This window comes from Aulonocara sp. 'chitande type north' Nkhata Bay, linkage group LG13 (assembly GCF_057382095.1).
Source record: "Aulonocara sp. 'chitande type north' Nkhata Bay isolate Kocher_YH1m ecotype deep benthic linkage group LG13, A_spYH_male_GT1.1, whole genome shotgun sequence".
Classification (NCBI taxonomy): domain Eukaryota; kingdom Metazoa; phylum Chordata; class Actinopteri; order Cichliformes; family Cichlidae; genus Aulonocara; species Aulonocara sp. 'chitande type north' Nkhata Bay.
The window spans coordinates 9485332-9505496 of NC_141356.1; the positions used below are offsets into that span (position 1 = coordinate 9485332).

At 39.7% G+C, this 20165-nt stretch overlaps 1 protein-coding gene across 2 annotated transcripts in view; it reads left to right on the forward strand.

Annotated features, from left to right (window-relative positions):
• Window positions 1–20165, forward strand: part of lyst (lysosomal trafficking regulator) — a 59981-nt gene that overhangs the window by 7843 nt on the left and 31973 nt on the right. For both annotated transcript variants that reach the window (XM_086258609.1, XM_086258607.1), the window contains exons 2-5: window positions 3904–3995; window positions 11120–11318; window positions 14630–14720; window positions 17546–19637. In XM_086258609.1, the coding sequence (XP_086114735.1) occupies window positions 3904–3995; window positions 11120–11318; window positions 14630–14720; window positions 17546–19637 (2474 nt within the window). The remainder of the gene's footprint in view (window positions 1–3903; window positions 3996–11119; window positions 11319–14629; window positions 14721–17545; window positions 19638–20165) is intronic.

The window sequence follows — 20165 nt, forward strand, 5'->3', positions numbered from 1 at the left end:
CACGCTGGCTGCTTGGTGCTGAGTGCATTGTAATATTGGATTCGAGCCTCGGAGGAAAAAACAAACCTTTGCTGGGAAATGTTATCTCGAACCATTCAGTTTCCCTTTCCCATATGAGGAATACAACCAGAACACAGGTACACAAGATAACACGAGGACAAACACAGTCATTTTAGATCCTCATTTCGGAAGATTAATTTAATAGACGGCGTGCACAGCTCCAGCATTGCTTCAGGGCTTATTTATCAAACTAATAACAGTTTTTGCGAGCTTGAAGCTTTGATCTCCTGCCAGTCACCTCCTCTGTTTATCTTTGCTCTCATCTGTTGCTGCATTTATTTCTTTCACCTTTACGCTCTTGTCCACTCTCATGTTTTTTCCCCCCCTTGTCCTTTCCTGTCTCTCTCATGCTCCATGCATTTCTTTTTCTTCCCTTTCCCGTCTGCTCTGTATGATGTTGTCCAGCCCCCTGATGTGCAGTGACCCCTCCCCCATCCACCCATCACATCAGTGCTTAGGTGGGTTGTTGCCTCAGGTGTTGAAGTATCACCCTCCCTGACCCTCCCTGACCCTGGTGAGTGTGGTCAACTTTGCACCTTCATCATCTGGTACCTCACAGTGTAAGACACCTGCCTTAAATGTCTACATGCTTTTGACCATATGACACACATGTAAAATCTGTTTCATACCATACATAAGCTAACAGAGTAAATAACCTCCTTTTGACAGTTATGACACAGGAAGGAAGTTGACTTCTCGCCTAAATGTAGGGTAGCAGAGCAGTGATGCCAGAAAATAGCCTCAGTCCTTGTGCTAAACGTGATGCTTGGCGTCAAAAGCTGAGGTGTAATAGAACTTCAGCACCTGAATAACCGATGTGAAACTTTTCCCCCGTTGTGTTTCAATCATAGCGTGTGAGAAAATCACACTTTCACTCTAACTGTCGCCAAGTTTACTTGTTAAAGTGATGCTTTACATCACTTGGCTTTATTGTTTTGTCATGTCGTACTGTAAGTTGTGTAATGATAAAAGACTGTTTTGCAATGAATCTGTTCAAGGTGCTTGACATAATCTTTTATCCAAAGATAAAGATCTTTTCAAACTATCGTTGTTTTGATGGGGTTGGGGGATTTAAGGGCTAATACTGGGCTCGTGACAAAAATGAAGACAAATCAAAAACAAGTGTGCTTATTTTCTGCTTTTTCTTTCCAAAATGCGCGGTTTTTCCTTCAGGTCTATGTTGATATATTCCATGCATGTGATTTATCTTTTATTTGAAGGATTTAAATGCATCTTTATATTATTTTTAATGGACCAGCTGTGGGGATTGTCATTTAATAACCATACCTTCCAAAAAGCAGTGTAGGGATCACCCTAAGCTAGGGCTGAACGATTATGGAAAATAATCTAATTGCGATTTTTTTTTTGCCCCAATATTGCGATTGCGATGCGATATGCGATTATTTTTTAAGGTATTTGTCTTCTGTATTATTAAACAAAGACAAGCAATACATCATATAGTATGGCCAATACTATATTACATTAATTTTAAACTGTTCTTTCCTGGAAGACAGACCTCTGTTATGATGACATGAGGTGATGCATGAATTGATGACTGACATTTTTATTTAACTTCTTCAATCACAACAGTATATTTGAACATACACAATAGTTTATTTTTAGCTTACAAACATCTGAGCATAAAGTGCTGACAAGGAACCCTGGTGTAAACATTAAAATGAAAGTCAGTACAATGTGCAGATTGCAGAAATATACATAAAAAAAATCAGTGGCTTTACCACACTCAGTTTTTCGACATCTGTGAACTACTAGACAGTCATTCAATTAAAAAATAATATTAAATAAATAAAACTAATAAATAAAAAATACACACATCTTACTGATCTCTGCAGTCAGTAACATTACACATAAAGTGCAAACATAATAGCAATTGTATAAACACACACACAAACACGCCTTTAAAATTTAAAGGCGTGAAATTGGACGGTCTAGCCTTCTGATTAGCTAATCAGAAGGCTAGTTCTGATTAGCTAATCAGAACTAGCCTTCTGAATCAGAAGGCTAGTTCTGATTAGCGTCACCGCTGTCTCGGTGGAGTTTAATAAACTCGGCCGTCTGCTTCTTGCTATCTAAAATATAACCAGACACTGGCGTAAATTCTCGACTGTCTCATACTTCTGTTTAATAAGTTTTCTGTTTGACGTTTAGTCAGCTGTGTGAAAACCAAGGAGGAACCCACCCGGGGGATTAATAAAGTTTTATTTTATCTAATCTAATAACTTTAATCTCAGCCAAACCGATTTACTCACGAACAAACAAAACACTGAAAAAAGCCCAACAATAACATTTTTAGGTTGTCTAAGTGACTTATATATTACGTTTAACCCGAGCAGCGAAACTCTGCGGTGATCTGAAAATGATGTGCCGGGAGTTGTGCCGTTCTCGGCCGCATCAGTAACCCTCGAGCTCCCGGCTAGCTGTCGAGCTGGTGGGTAGCAGACGCCTCTGAAAACGTCGAAGCACTTTTGCAAATATGGGATATCTTGATAAACCGAGCAGATATTTGATGTTTACACAACTACTTTCTCGCCTGAAAATATGTTAAAAGTTTATTTTGTGACCCAGAAAGATTAGTATGAGTAATTTTAAAACTTAGTAGCGGCCGCCATTGCTGGAAACTGGAGTTTGGCTGGGCCGCGCTATGAATTCTGGGATATGGTAGTAATTTGGACAGCCTTCGGCGCGTCGCTGTGACGTAATCGGTCTACAAATGCGGCCTCAGGAGGATGCAGCCCATGAATTGTATAATATAATCGCAGTATAATCGCAGCCTTTGCGGTTAGAAAATTGCACTTGATCATGTCGCGATATTATCGCAAATGCGATATATCGTTCAGCCCTACCCTAAGCTTGTAGATCTTGTTGTGTAATGTAGTATGTGGTGTCTGTTCTTTGGCTTTGTGACCCAGACACTCGGGGCAGCCGCATCAGTCAGGGATCAGTGTTGCCTGAATGAATCCAGTCAGCGGTATCAGATTAGCGGAGGCGTAAAGCTAGCTCCTGTGTAGCATAGGAGACAGCAGTATGCTGGCTTAGTGGTTCACCCGTCTGTTGGCAAGGTATTAACACACTATCCTAGAAAAGTAATGCAGTTAAAAGTGGTCAGATGGCATGTCTTACCGGTAAGAAAGTTCCTGTTGCCTTCCAGCTCTAATGACAGATTTGTGCTTGGCGGTCAGGCTCTGACCGCTGCACTGTGACAAAACAGATTCATCATTATATGGTCTTTGTTTCCCTACACTGATAGATGCCTCAGTACTATTAAGCTTACTACTTTTATTGCTAATATTGTTAATTGTGAACTTTCATAGTGCTCTCCAGTAGGGCAGACCTTTTGTTCAAAGTGTTAATTTTTCACTTTGCTAATAAGTTTATGGAGTTGGGGCAAAGATTATATTAGAAAGATGCTAAAAGAAAATGTGGTTATTTTCATCAAAATGGCATCAGAAATATTATAACTACAGGACTTGTAATTTTGGTAACTTATTTTTCTCTTTGAATGTGTTTTAAATCGGTGCTTTTATAGTAGGAGGTTAGAGAGGAGAGAGAAAATATACTGGCTCCCAGCACTTTATCTGACCTGAAAAATCTATATTGGAGCAATACGCTCACATAATGACATTGGAGGCTTTTACATCACTATTGAATGGACTCTGCTACCATTTCGAATGATTGTAAAACCTAAAAATGTTACAGTAGCTGTCACTTTAAAAGAAAATGCTTTCAGGTCCTCTTTGTTTTAGCACATGTACATAATAACCTGGGTTTAATTTATGTTGCTACTCTTGTGTCTCATTTGTGTGTCTCTGTGTGTGTTATCAGGTCAGCCTTCAGAGTCTGGAGAATTTCCTTTGTCTCTTCCACTACGTGCAGCACCACTGCAAGCACAGCAGCAAAGATGCACTGAAATTCTGGTAAGGTCTCATCACTCTGTCAGTGTCTTAACACCTCATTATAAGACATTTGTGTCACTTTGCCGGGATAAAGCCTATGTATGAAATGAGCTTTCGAAAATCTGGTGCAACAGTGGAATCATAAAGACATATTTATTAGCATTATTGTAGGCTAATAATACAATCACTATAGTTGTCTCAAACTATGTTGTCAAAATCAAACAATCAAATTTAAGAGAATAAACAAGGCCACATGCAACTTAATGTATATATTCAATTCAGTTAAGTTTTATTAATATAGCGCCCAATCACAACAGCGGTCACCACAAGGCGCTTTATATTTTAACATAAAGGCCCTACAATAATACAATGGAACCAGTGTGTCGTAGATTGGATGCAGTGCAAACATGCAGGAAGTGCAGTTATTTTAGTCCTCTTTTTCTCTGTTTTGGCAAAAGAACGGCAGAAATGACACATTTATATCCTTTTATGTCCTGCCTCTATAGTAGAGGTTTGAGGAATTATGTAATCATGGTACATTGGCGTTTGGAGTACCTTACTGCATAGATTTACATACTGATGAGGAAAATTGTGGGACTTTAGGAACCTCGAGTACCTCTTGTTTGTATTCTGTTGAGTGTGGGTAAGTCGGTCTCTCTCACACACACACACACACACACACACACACACACACACACACACACACGCAGTCTGCCTAGAATTAAGTGGATGCATTAGCATTTGCAATCCACATGTTCCTTCAGCTGAAAAATCATTGTTAAAATACCAAAAATAATGTCCTTGTGTAAAGACGAGCTTGAGGCGTTTTGATGTTTTGCTCTGTGAGATCAATTACTGAACACTAATTTGCTTAATTAACAGAGCTTTTTTTATGTGAAAATGAAGCAGTTGGCTAACAGATGTTGTAGAAACAAGACCTCATGCTGTACAACTTCTTACATTGGACTAGGTTGTAGATTTTTACTTGTGTGCTGTTACTGTGGTTTGTTTTAAACCATCAGACGCTTACACGTTTATAAGTAATATTGTTAGAGGAGCATGATCACAGATTAAAGTAATACCTATACTGCCTACATGCTTACATGTGAACAAAGAGTTGTGCCAAAAAAAAAAAAGCATGTTTGTCGGGATTATTTGAAGAGGCAACATCCAGTATACATATAGTTTAAAAAAGAAATTCAAGGAAAACACTTGGATTGCATTTTGAAATAAACTCCTTTTACTTGAAATTGTTTGAGCAAACGTGAGTAGAAGTGTTGTTTCTTTTTTTTTGTTGCAAAACTAGAACTGAGAGAGGAATTGAAAAATTTGACTGTAAGCCTTTTCAAAGTTCTGAAATGATACAGGAAGATTAGTGACCATAGTACCGCTAATCCTCCAATCACAGTGACAATGTTCACGGTCTAAATATGAAAAAGAGATGTCACAGGAGTATCGGTGATGGTCTGGATTTCTGTGACTTAGATAATGATCAGACAGACAAGATTACAGTGTCAGTCTGTATTGATAATGGTCAAGAAATGAATGTATTCTAGCTGCGTGGTTAACCTAAGATATATAGGTGCTCCTTTAGGTCAATGAAAACATTTCAACTTCTATTAAAACTAATTTACTAAACTAGAGTGTATTGGAGTTCCCTGATTTCTACCCTGCTTAAAAAAAAATTAAAGGAGCTCTTTTAAAAACACATTAGATCTCAAAAAGAAATCATGCTGGATATCTATATTGATATGGACTGGGTAACCACCAAACTGGTCGTGCACCTGTTCTCATCTGTGAAAAGCACAGGGCTCCAGTGGTGGACCTGCCAATTCTGGTTTTCTACAGCAAATGCTAATCTGCTCCACGGTGACAGGCAGTGAGCACAGGGCCCTCTAGAGGACATCACGCCCTCAGACCATCCCCAGTGAGTCATTTGTAGCTCTGGCAGTGCTCATCTTGTTCTTCTTTGAACAAAGGAGCAGATATCGGTCCTGCTGATTAGTTAAGGACCTTTTACAGCAATTTCCAGCTCTCCTTGACTAACTGTCTGTTTCCTGGAATCTCCTCCATGTTCTTGAGACTGTGCTGGGAGAGACAGGAAACCTCCTAGCAATGGCGCATGTCCCCGCCTTCCTGGAGGAGTTGAACTACCTGTGCAACTCTGTAGGGTCCCTGTATCCCCTCGTGCTACCAGTAGTGACTCTGACCCTAGCCAAATGCAAACCTAGTGAAAAAAACAGTGAAAAATGTCCGTGTCTTCCACGTGTAAGACTATTCCTGTTTTGGGGCTTGTCTCACTGTTGCCCCTCTAGTGCACCTGTTGTTAATTTTGATTAACACCAAAGTAGAAACTGATTAACAACCTTGTCTACTACTGAACTGATCAGATCAATATCCCAGAAGATTAATTGACTTCATGCTGTACTCTGATTAAAATGTGGTGCTCTTTTTTTTTTTTTTGTCCACGTTAAATTGAATCAGGTTGAATTTCAGGAAGCGCTTCGGTACTATTACCAAAAATTATTTGTTCAGTCAGAAGGAGTCCAGCATGTTTTAGACAGGCTAGCATACTCCTGTTAGTGAAGTGGCCACATCACTAAGTGCTGTTGAGACGACACCACGAATGCCTGTGGTGCTGGATGACAAGGTGACTCCTAGTCATCTGAAAAGGGAACACAATGATAACAATGATAAAATCACAGAGCTTCTAAACAAGATAAAAATGGAAGACCTTACTATCTTACCTGATCCAGTAGAATGCCTATGGAGAATACAAACGAGAACAATCGCGCAAAACAACCCTCACAAAAAAACAGTGCCTTAAAGATAGCGGGGCATCTGTTCAAAAATCTGTGCAATGCTTAGACCCTCCTCACCGAAGAGGATTTAATGTGCCATTAAAAATCCAGAAAACTGGACAATAGAGTAATGAAGTGTGTAATACTACTCTGGATGTACTGACTTCTGTTGTTTTCTGTGTAAATCTGTGTCAAACATATAAGCCCGGAGTCCACTGTCCCGGTTGTTGTTTACAAGCAGCCATGAAAACTCACTTAAGTCTTAATTGACAGATTTAAATTCATTACACTTTTTTTTTTTTTGCATTAAATTTGCATTAATTATCTAATCTCATGTTGTTTGTAGTAGAACCAGAACTACAGATGCAGGAGATAAACAGTGCTGACAGTCTGTTAACAGTGCATGCCACACAGGAATCCTTTCAATGACACTGAGGTTTTTATTCATAGATGAGGGGAGCTGTATTTGAATATTATCCAATGCATGACTCAAATGACAAAGCTGAACAAAGCATCCACTGTAATGATAACTGGGTTTGAGTGAAGAACGTCACAGTTTTTGGCCTGGGGGTAAACCTAAAATTTGACATCTGGAGTGGGAAGCTTTCATGGAAATCGTTTTGAAGTACTGAATTTCGATTTAAGGTCTCGTGGTAGCAGGACAAAGCGGGTGAATTGGATCAGATATTGACGACAAAGAACTTTCTGAGCTGTCGCTAAACTCTCTTAAACATGGTGGCTGTAAACTGATGGTGTATTTGCAGAGCTGTCACATTGATCATGGTGATGATTTTGAGCTGTTAGCATTTTTGATCTCTAATAACAGTGGAAGAAAATGGTGCATGCAGTTTTTTCAAGAATTTGTTAGACCAACTGTCATAAAAAAGAAATATTTTAGCAACCTGCCAAACACTTGTTTAAAGCTTCAAATTTACATTGTTTATTAGGCAAATAATAAAGCAAATTCACATTTTTATACCCAAATTTGAGTCGGGCACTGGATTTCTCAGAAATTAATCGAGCATAAAATTCAGCCAGTAAAAGAAAATGTTCTGTTCAGAGATGTAATTTGGTGTCTTAATCAAACATTAGGGGTGGGGAATCGATACTGTGTAGTATCGTGATATTTTGTTTGCTAATAATGTATCGATACAGGGACAGCAGAAATCGATATTTTGTTACAAAAAAGGTTTTTGTGCTCTGACTTCAGAGCATGTTGATCCTTTTTCTGAGCAAGAATCCTGACATTCCTTCACTGTCCAAATGTGTTTAACTTTTTTTTTTGGCAGCAATAAACATGACAGTTTACTTATTTTAATTTAAGACATGTTTTATTTTAAGTTTAAAGCTTTTTTTTATGTAATATAAAATTATATTTTGTTTTAATTTACTTTCAAATTCTTCAGTTGCTGAAAGGGCTGCATAGTTTTCATAAATTGCATAGTTCAGAATAGCTATAATTGTACCAGATGGTTGCATTCAGTTAAGTTGGACTAGACTGTAATACAAACCGTTTAAGTTTGTCAACAATAAAACTGACTGAAATGAGAGACTGAGTGTGAGACTTTGATATTAGATAAAATGAATATTGATAAAGTTTACCTTTATGTACAGAATCTGAATATCGCAAAATATTTTTAAAAAATTGCAATAATATCGTATCGTGCATTAAGTATTGTGATAATATCGTATCGTGGGATGTATGGTGATTCCCACCTCTATCAAACATCCCAAATTTGTTTTGTTTTGTTTTGTTTTAAACAGTCAATATGAAAATTCAAGGATTAAAAACAGTAATTAATAGTAATACATCACCAGAAACATAACAAAATGATATTGTCACTACTGTTTTACCAGTACTGTACCTTTTAATTTAGGGGAACTGTGGCGTAAACCTTACACTGGGTGGTGGTGTAGTATTTTTCTGAAACACTGTACACCAATTTATCTACTTCTTTTAAAAAATATTCTGTGCTTTGAACTTTGTTAAAATATTAAGGGAAATGAAAAATGCTGTGTACACACACTACTAATTACAGTAAGACGTGTTTGAAAAATGTGAGATCCAAAGGTTGTTTGGCAAATTGAGTGGCTTGAATTAGGTAACTGTGAAACTATTTTTGGCAAATTCAGCAAATTTAGTCAACGAGCTGATATATTTAGTCATGTACCAAAGGTTCAATTTGAGATTTATAAAAATTTAGATTTGTTGCAACTGCATTATGCAAGCCAAATTACATGCAAATTCATGCAGCCAGTTATGAGATAAAAATGCTTTCAGGTTGTGGTGCCACCTATTAGTGAAGCACAATTCGCTTTATTACATCAGACTTCTGGAAGTCTCTAGAATTTCAGGTTGAAATCCCAACTTGTTTACAAGTTATTGAAAGCGTTTGAAAATTAAAGGATGGGAAAATAAAAGCAGCTCAATGTGGGCAACCTCAAATGTAGCGAAGGCTTCTTGGGAAAGGTTAAGCGTCCTCAGAGACACTTAGAAAGCTTCTGTAAGCAGAGGCAGATCTATACAAAGGCAAAATTTTAGACCTGGCTCACAAAACCAGGTGTTGCAGCTGGATTTTCTAAAATGTGCCGCTCTCTTTTCTATTTTCTTTAGCCAGTTCACTTCATCTACTTTCTTCTTGTGACCTTATCTTTTTCTGAGTCTAGCCGGCAGTGAATATCTGCAGCCCACTCCTCTTTCCGACAGTGCTATTTTTTTGTTTTTTAATATTTATTTATTGTGTAAACCTCATGGCCTTAATTAGAACCAATATTGGAACTGCAATAAATTAAAAAATAAACATGTTTTTTACACTTAATATCTTACGGAAATGGTGTTTACTGATTGGAAAAGTATAATTAGAAATAGTTGGGGAAAAATGTAATTAAAATTTGCATTTCAAATTCATCACCGTGCAAGGTTAATTTGTAAAGATGAAAGCAGCAAAAAGTTTGAGAAATATCTTTTTTTTTTGTGTGTAAAGTTTCCCTTATGGCACCTTCTCTGCGTATCCTCTGCAGGACTCTGTGTGCATTAAAGAAAACCTCTCAGCTGTTGTAGTGGAGGATACAAAGGCAGTTACAATGAATGATGGTTGAGGTCTCGTATGGGGCACTGGAGGCTGATCAGCTCAGAGGGCCACTCCCATCGCCATGTGACATCACATGCTTTCATGTGATACGCTGATCTGCTGCGAATCTGGAAAGCTTCCATTTGAAATTCCAATTTAATGGAATTTGTGCTGCAGAACAGAAAATTCAGTCAGTAGTCATGTGAGATGGTGTGCAGATACAGCCAGCAGAGCTGCAGTCAAGCTTTCAGCACACAAAAGATGACTGGAAGGAAACTATTTGGCCCAGTAACATTTGGTAAGATAAGAAGGACTGTGCGTGTTGCAGAGGTTTGTGTCAGAAATGGGTGTTTTTTATTCTTTTAAATTAAGTACATGTTGAAGATTTTATTAACCAAGCCCTCCTGTGTGTAGATTATTGTATTGTACGCAGGTTTGGATTAGAGGTGAAATGTAAACATCCAAGTGTGAACACTGAGTTATTGGATCTGTCTGATGGAATTAATCATGTCTCAGTCCTGAGGCCGTGTCTTGAATTCGCGTTGTGCTGTGTTACAGAAATTGTTCTGAAGCGGTGATTGAAGGAGGTGTGTGGTTTACAGCTTATGCTGCACGTGGTTGCGGCAGGCATGCACATACAAGCCTGGAGCCGCTCTAAATGGCTTTCTTAGTAGAATAAGCACAGTTTCCTGTTTGATTTGGTATCAGTACGAATCAACAGTTTCATGTTTGATCATAATGAGCGTAATTGGAGCATTGATTTGTTTTGCTCATTTATACAATGCCTTGTATAGTCTGGCTGTTTCAGGGGGGTTGGGTTTGGCGGTTTTTCATTCATCCCATGGTTTTGTGTCGTAGATCTGACGTCACCAGTGGATTGTAAAGGGAATGCAGTTTTACAAAACAAAGGCTGAACTAATGTGATTACATCCTTGTTTTGTCTCATTAGTTAGAGCTTCACAGCCATCTCAACATATTATGGCAAAAGGATTATTTGTTTGTTTGTTTTTGGAGTGTTTTTTGTCCTTTTTTAGACGTAAGTGAGTGCTTTTGCTAAAATCGGATATTCACGTGATTCATGTGTTTTCTTTTACTTGAGAGAAATTTACTATCGTTCGTCTGAGCGAGTTAAGTTACAAACACACTAATAGCAAGGTGTATTTTTACTGTTTGTCCACTAATGCTTGTGAAGAAGGAAACCAGAGTTTTTCAGTATTATAATGCTACAATCCGAAATATTTATGAGTGTTTTGATGTTTGTCTTCTGTTGTAGCTCAGACATGAGTGGGGCCAGTAACACACTGGCACGGGAGTTCTTGACTGATGTGCATCAGCTCTGCAGTGCGGTAGCCCAGAGATCGGAGGCACGGGAGGAAGATGAGGAGGAAAGTCACATGGTGGCTCTGGGCGAGTACCTGGTCAGGGGACGAGGCTTCCTGCTGCTCAGTACCCTGGACTCGATCATTGACCAGGTAAGGAGAAGTCAAGTGCACCCATCCTGACTTTGATTATAGAAAAAAAAAATCCATTATGTATTTAATTCCCCAAAAAGTTAACCTTTCTGTGCTGTAGTTACAGAGAACCCACAAACATTTATCATTTATGCAGCTTTGCCAACACCAGCGTATCAGATTCAAATTTCTCTTCACTTGCCGCCTCTTGCAGCATCTAATCTCTTGATCAAGGAGAAACTGCAGATAGACTTTGCAGTAGAGAGATGCAATATAGTTAAAGCACATGACAGAAATGAGAGAATGGAGATATTTAATGACCATTATGCATTTATAAGACGCGATAACATTTTAAGAGTGAACAAGATGGGATTTAGTTGAGCATGCTGTATATTTGAAAATTTCCTGGAGTTTGATGGTTGTCAGTAACTTTCTCTATGCTTTTTTTTAAGTGCCTGGAGGTGACTACTGTTGTGATGTGGTGATATATAAATAACGCTGGATTGAATTGACTGCTTTTCTATGCTTCTAGAACCTTTATTCACATTAGGGGACTTCCAGGCATTATAGCCAATTCTTTTACTACCACAGAGCCAGTATTTTCTGTTTGTTCAAAGGCAATTTAGGCTCCTACAATACATCTGCTTCTGGTGTTTGCACAACTTACAAGACGGTTTTATCATAAGAGGAAACTGGCGATGCCCACACGCTGTTGATGACATGAATGATTGCTGAGAGACGGTCTTTCTGCTTCTGCTATATGCAAATTATTGATGCAAGTCTTTATAGAATATATGAGTTGCACTTAAAAATGCGCGCGCGCGCACACACACACACACACACACACACACACACACACACACACACACACACACACACACAAGCCCATTCAGCTATCTTAGTGAGGACCTTGATTGACATCATGCTTTCCCTAGCTGCTTACCCTAACCATTAAAAATGAATGCCTAACCCTGAACCTAAACATAACCTAATTGTAACCCTGACACTAAAACCACATTTTGAGCCTCAAAATGCCTTTAAATACCATCAAATTTGTGAGGACCCGTTTGTGTGTCCTCACAAGTGATGGTAAGTATAGTAGAATGCAGATTTTGGTCCTCACAAAGATAGCTAGACTGTGTGTGTGCATTTTTATAATAGATCATAAAAGACAATTCCTCGGAAAATTCTTTGTGATGTGGTCTGAACAATATTAGTACATAGAAATAAATGAAGGCCAAAGTTTCCTACCCACTGTCTATGAGGGTAAGTTGAGGCCTTTTTTGTGGTGCTCCTGTTAAATAGGATGTGCCTCTTTTAGACACAGTTTTTGTTTCCTCTGTAAACTGGCACCAGGCTATGACAGAGTGCAGGGTTTTTTCTGCCTACACACTTGTGTACCAGTCTTCAACTTCACCTTGGAGCTCACACTGGAGCGCACTGTGTGTTTCTTATATATTGATTTGGTCTGTGAGTGTTTTTTGTGTCAAGAAAGAGTTTAGGAGATTTTTCATTTGTTTATTTGTTTATTTATGGTTGGTTTTTGCAGCTTTCACATGACTGCTGGAGCGCTTCCCCTTGATAGTTTGTGTGAGAAAAAGATTTCGGGAAAAATGACCTGTCTATATCAAGTGTTTTCTTGAAAAAAAAGAACTGTTTGTCAGTGTCCCCACTGCCTCATGTTATTCATATCTTTTAGCTAATTTGAAGTAAATTTTCTATTTTTGTCCAAGCCTTCAGTGTAAAGCATCCATGTGCAGCTGTGTGCATCAGCAGCATCCCAAGTGGAATAAAGCCTTCAGAGACACATTATGAAGAACTTAAACTTTTCGAACAAATCAGGTTTTAAATCATAGACCTAGTGTGTGAGAAAATGTATTTTGAGTAGTGTTTATTCCACACAGTTGTTATGTCCTCCCAGACTGTGTCACCTTCACTCTGTTGGTTTAGATGATTCAGATCTACTCTGTAAAATTCTCTTTAACAGTAGAAGTGTTATTAGTCTTTACATTAGCAGAACAGGAGTCCTGTAGTCAACCATGTAACATCCTATTGATTTGAGGGTTTTATTAAATTATTTTTTGTTCCCTTTTAAATTAAGGTTGTGTGTTGATGTGTTAAGCGTCAGGCTTGTGTCGGCTCTTTGATTTCACCTTAATGGTTTACCTTTCAAATGATTACTACATATACTACAGCTAGAAAAAAATGTATTACAGAAGTCATCAATAAATGGTAGTAAAAGTATTTGAAAAATTCCAGAGTAATACTAACAGAATATCTAGTGAAGATACTACTGGATATGTGACTTGCATTTACTTACTGAATGTCGGTGTGAGTCATTTCTGTCTGCAAACAGTTAACGTTGACACACCCATTGGAGATGTCCTAAAGAACAGAACCATCAAAGGTTGCGCTGGAGCACCGATGTTTTGAGCCAAGGCAAATAGGCACGTTGGCCATATCTCTTACCCTGTATTCACATTTCAATAACAAGTACACTTGAGACAAAAAAGAACTGAAAACAGTTGTGGCTATAATGTTCACTTACCCCTGGACCAGAAAAAACCTAAGAGAAGCACCAATTAGAAACACAGAAGGAGTGGGACTTCATCCTCTGCCAAGGATGCTATTATTACTCTCCTTTGGGCATTTCCACAGCAAAGGTGTTTGGTGTTGTGTTCATACTCTTCTATTATGAATCGTTAAGAGAAGAACAGCTTATTTTCTCCCTTCATTATCCAAAATGTACCTTTTGCAATAAATGGAGATGCATATTTGTAAAAAGTAGTAGCTGAATATAATACTTTGAAATGCTCAAAATGATCCTGGAATGAAATGGATTGCACTTTTTCTTTTTTTAATGCAGTCTAAGTCGGCGTGCGCTATAAACTAAACATCCTGTATGTTTTTGCTAAATCAGAAAGCTGTTTAATTCACACATGAAAGAGTAGGTTTATCATTTTTAATTAACACCTGGAGGAGGAATCCCCTGGATAGACATGAGCTCCCCGAGGTCTCAGAAGTAAGTCTGTCATGTAGCTGCTACATTGCTCCTCGACGCACTTGCATTGGAGATTAAATAACTAATTCAATAAAAGTGCTTATAAAAAAAATAAATGCGTTATTTCCAGCTGAAGGAAGTTTTTTAAGTTTGTTACATTTAGATGCAAGGCAGATTATTGTGTCTGGCAATAATCTATTCATTCTAACTGTTGAAAGTAGTGCAAACCAAGTGTGGTGGGTGTGTCTTGGTGTGACATTGGAGTGTGACCACAGGGAAAAGCAAAGAGAGGCTTTCTAGGTAAACTCAGTGTGCTTTTCTGCCCTCTCAGGAGCTGACCTGTCGCGAGGAACTGCTCACTCTGCTGCTGTCTTTACTCCCATTGGTCTGGAAGATTCCTGTGCAGGAGGAAAAAGCCCCAGGTCAGTGCCCACACATGACGTGTAATGTAACATTACCTAAAAAGTTTCCTTTAAATGTGTCCAATTCATAAGTATAAAATTAGCTAACCATTATAGTTACTCTTTTTCGTGTTCTAGCGTTTACATTATTCTTAAAAAATTATTACTATCAAGCAATCCCAAAAAGTTGATTATGGGAGAAAAGAGACCGAAGAAGTCACTTGAATGAATGACGAAACGTTTCTCCCACTGAAAGTGCTACGTTCAGATGAACACAATCAGCTTTCTGGGATTTACTTACCTGGATGATTGAGCATGCATCAAGACTATCAAGCAGTCTTCCAGCATCAGGTTTGGTGGGTTTATCAGTAATATGCAAGAGTCTTTACCCATTGTTCATTTCTTTATATTTTCATTGGCGAATGGGGAAATGAATGCAAGGATTTAAGGAAACATGTGCAGACACACATGGAAATAACATATATAAGTGAACATTAAAAGTTTTCACCTTTATTCTTTTGCACAGCTTTAGTTGAGCTTCTTTGTAATTTCTTTAAGTAGCCTTCAGGAATAGTTCTCCAGTTTCTTTGGATGTTTGCTGCCTTTTATTCTGTTCTCTGTTAAGACAATCCCACACTCCTTCAATAATGTCAAGGTCCTTGACCAATAGTCTTCAGCTGTGTTTTTCTATCCATGCTTATGCTTTTACTGCTCTGGCAGTGTGTTTGGGATCATTTTCAAGCTGAAAAATGAAGCCATTACCATAGTTTTTGCATTGATAATTAAATCTATTTTGAAAAGATCCCTAACACCACTGACTGAAATACAGCCCACAAAGCCCATAAACTCTGGAGAACTGCTGGTCAAGACCACTTTAAAAAAAATTACAAAACTTTGTCTCCTTGGAAACCGATAAAAATTGGGGGGAAGCTCAAGAGTTTTGCACACTACTGTATGTGAAGACACTGAAATTGGTTTTGACTTTAAATTGCGTCTCTAATGTCCTTATTGAATTACTTATTTTTATCTCAGGGCTGTACTTGCACAACACAAACTTTCTACTGTACTTGTTTCACAACGGATTAATCAATTTTAACCATTTACCACATTGTGAATGATGTTAGTATTGCAAGCACAAGCAGCCACAGAACGGGAGAAGAGCAGTGATTACAGAGTCCTGTGACCTCCAGATGACACTGGCATTTAGTACAGGGCTGCCGATCCTTTCTAACATGCACCCTAGACATTTTTACTTTAATTAATTCTTGCTTACTGAGAGTTTGAGCAAACAAGGTACGGCTGCTGAGATGCAGCTGAGCATTACACTTAGGAAGTAATATTTTTGATATTTAAAAATAAATATTTGTCAGGCTGGTGTCTAACATTACGTGTCAAATACTAAAATGTGACATTTACAGCTGCTGAGTATACGTCTACAAGTATACTCAGCAGCTGTCTATAGGTAGTCCCATGAAAAATGTTGCCTTTTTGGTATTTGTACAGATAACATTTTGTACTCTTTGAAGCAATACCAATTAATACAAGTGTATTTAAACCCAAAATGTAACAACTTGACTGCATTAAACATTTGCCTATATTAAATCAGTAAATAAATATCAGACACTTGCAACAAAATACACCTGTACATATGTAACACTATCAGATCCACATAAATGGAATCCAGCGTTTGTGAGATCTAGGGTGGGTTTTTTCCTTTCTGTGGGAGTTTGTGGTATAATCACTCCAGTCGCAGTCAGGTTTTAAGAGAAAACCTGAGGGGATACCTACGAGTTAGTCAGGGTGATTTAAAAGTATGTTAGTCATAGTACACATAACAATGATTGGCTCCAGCAAGTTCAGATCAAGATCACTTGATGCGTAAAAAGAAATGAATAATAAAAGGCCCAATGAACCCTCCCAGATTTTATCTCGGGATCTGCAGGTAACTATTTCAACTATCGGTGACAAAGTGCATGTATTTACAATCAGAAAGCAATTTTAACTTGCATGGGTGCAGGGCCAATACAAGTCTTTTCTATCCAAAAACAACATTAAAGCTGCAGCTTGCCAGTGAACATATGGGCAAAGAGCTTACCTTTTGGAATATTGTGTGGTCACAGTAATGATAGGATGCAGAGCACAGGCCAAAGACAGCTTTTGATGAAAATAACCCCATTCAAACTGTGAAGCATGGTGGTGAAAATGGTACGGCTTGAGGTTGCTCCTCTGCCTCAGGGATTTGGCAGCTTGTTGGCAGGGCTTTAACTTTCATTTTTCACTATCAAAGCTTACTTGTTGATGATGATGTAAGCTATTTGTAAATGGTAAAAGGACTGGCACTTTTCTACTTAATCTGAGCACTCAAAGCGCAGTCTGAGTCCTCAGATTGTAGTCTGAATGTCTAAACAATGTAGGACCATTTAATAGGATAATGCTTCTAAGGACTCAAAGAAATCAACCAAGGAATGGTACAAAAACAAAAAAAATGAGGTGGTGTTGAATGGCTTGGTCATAAAGAAAAAGACTTTCTATTCCATTCCATTTAGATTTGCTGGGGAAACCCTGTATAAGATTTTTTTTTTCTTATACAGGGTGCCATAGTAGTTTGAAAGGTTACTATATTTTATCCACACAAGCATTTCACATTTATTGATATTTTTGTTGAAAAGGTTTATTTTGGTCTTGTTTAAGTATGTCACCTTTATCTGTAGACACCAGGATCAAGTGCTTGTCTAAATATTAAAACAAAAAAAACAATACTCTCACTTTGTGGGATTTTCTTACTTTTTTGCGATTTGCATGCACCTAGAACAAGTATGATAGATATGTATTCTATGTATTGACAGATTTCACCCTGCCGTCCCTGCTGGAGGTATTCCTGAACCGGGAGGTGAAGGCCATCCCTCTCAGAACAGGGCTGAAGGCTGCAACAGATGAGCAGACCTCTGGGAAGAGATCCCGTGTTGCCAGCAGTACCTGGAAGTCACGGAGGTCCCGGCGGACAGCGCAGAGATACTCTGTGAAAGATGCTCGCAAGTCTCAGGTTTCTACCTCAGATTCAGAAGCCAACTCTGAAGACAAAACTGGCCCAGGTAGTGCACGGAGCCGAAGATCACATGGCTCCACCATCCAGGTAAGCTGTCAGCATCATCGATCAGACGCCTCGCAGTTCACGTCCACCGGCACCACCACAGAAACCATGAGTGCCCCATACCCACATCCCAGAGCCCCTGGATCCCAGATGGCTGACAGCGAAACCCTAACAGACCCAGCTGCAATATCAATATTCAATCGAATGGAAAACTCGCCTTTTGATCTCTGCCATGTGTTGCTTTCCTTGTTGGAGAAAGTGTGTAAATTTGACATGAGCATCAACCACAACCCTGGCCTGGCTGTCAGCGTTGTACCTACTCTCACAGAGATCCTTACTGAATTTGGAGATTGTTGTGGTCCAGGGGGTGGAGGAGGAGCAGGACCAGAGGAGCTTGCTGGAGGCTGGACAGAGGAGCCAATTGCACTAGTTCAGAGAATGCTACTACGAACCATCTTGCACCTGATGTCTGTGGATGTGAGTCAGAATGACAGCCTTCCAGACAGCCTGAGACGTAGTCTAACAGACCTGCTGCGAGCCACTCTCAAAATCCGGAGCTGCTTGGACAGACAGAGTAACCCTTTTGCTCCTCGGCCCAAGAAGACTCTACAGGAAGTACAGGATGACTTCTCATTCTCTCGTTATCGCCACAGAGCGCTACTGCTTCCAGAACTTTTAGAAGGAGTACTGCAAGTGCTGCTGGGTTGCCTGCAGGCTTCCACTCCCAACCCTTTTTTCTTTAGTCAGGCTCTAGAGCTCATCCATGAGTTTGTTCAGCACCGTGGCCTGGAGCTCTTTGAGACTACAGTGCTTCGACTGGAGGGACTTGGCAGAGCCAGAGATTCTAAAGTTGGAGGTGAAGCCTCAGAGAGGCTACGAGGCCTCATTGCAGGGGTCTTCAAGATTGTCAGTGCTGTAAAGAAGGCAAAGTCAGAGCAGCTGCATCAGTCTGTGTGTGCCCGAAGGCGCCATCGTCGCTGTGAATATTCCCACTTCCTGCATCATCACAGAGACTTGTCAGGTTTGCCCGTCTCTGCTTTCAAGCAAGCTGCTAGGCGCAACCCCTTTGAAGAGGATGGAGAAGGCGGAGGAGAGATGGAGGGTGAAGCAGTACGTTATCCTGAGCGCTGCTGCTGCTTGGCTGCCTGTGCCCACCAGTGCCTGCGGCTCCTACAGCGCCTGTCCCCCAGCGGGCCAGGTGTGTTGCAGGTATTGGCTGGGGTGCAGGCTGTTGGAATCTGCTGTTGTATGGACCCCCGTTCAGTCGTAGGACCTTTACTCGATGCCTTTAAAGCTCCAGGGCTGCGTAGTTACCAGTCTCATGTTCTTAGTGTCCTGGGGAGACTGATCTTAGACCAGCTTGGTGGGGGACAGCCTTCAGAAAAAGCCAAGCTGGCCTCATGTAACATCTGCACTCTGGATAGCAGCCAGCTGCCAGGCCTGGAGGAGACATTGCAGCACGGGGAACCTTCAGCTATTTCTACCAGCCTGTGTTACCGCTCCCAGGGTATTCTGCCAAGTGGAGGGGGCACTGAGGATATGCTGTGGAAGTGGAATGCTCTGGAGGCCTACCAAGAGCTAGTGTTTGGTGAGGACTGGCAGCTTAGTCAGCAGATAGCTGGCCATGTGTGCCACCTAACTCAGAGGGGCAATGCTATAGTGCAGTGGCAGCTCTACACACACATCTTCAACCCTGTGCTGCAGAGAGGGGTAGAGCTAGCCCACCACGCCCAGCAACTGGGAGTTTCTACTGTCTGTACTCAGGTCTGCAGCTATCACACGCAGTGCCTGCCTGTGGAGGTACTACTTGTTTACCTACAAACGTTACCATCGCTTCTCAAATCAAGGTGAGCTGGTTCACAGGTTTAGTTAGTTTAAAATATAATTCTCAGTTTTCCCTCTTCGTGTGTGTGTGTGTGTGTGTGTGTGTGTGTGTGTGTGTGTGTGTGTGTGTGTGTGTGTGTGTGTGTGTGTGTGTGTGTGTGTGTGTGTGTGTGTGTGTGTGTGTGTGTGTGTGTGTGTGTGTGTGTGTGGGGTTAGATGTCAAAACCTCCTGAAAAAAAGCAGCACGTTCTTTGGTTATGAATATTTTCAGAAGCATTAGCAATTTATTTTATAAATTTCTTCTGAAAGACAAGTGATATAGATGTTTATTTCGATAGATATTGCATATTTCTTTCTTATGAAATGGATTCCTGTCCTTTTGATACAATGACCTAAAGCAAATATAATCCGCCAGTTCAAAGGAGGATACCTAATCTACTTGGAATTTCTTTGTCATTAGATCTATCCCTCCAGGTCATTGCTAATTAATGCTAATCAATAATTTAGCACTGCTTTGTGAACTCAGCGAGATGGAGAGGATTATTGACAGT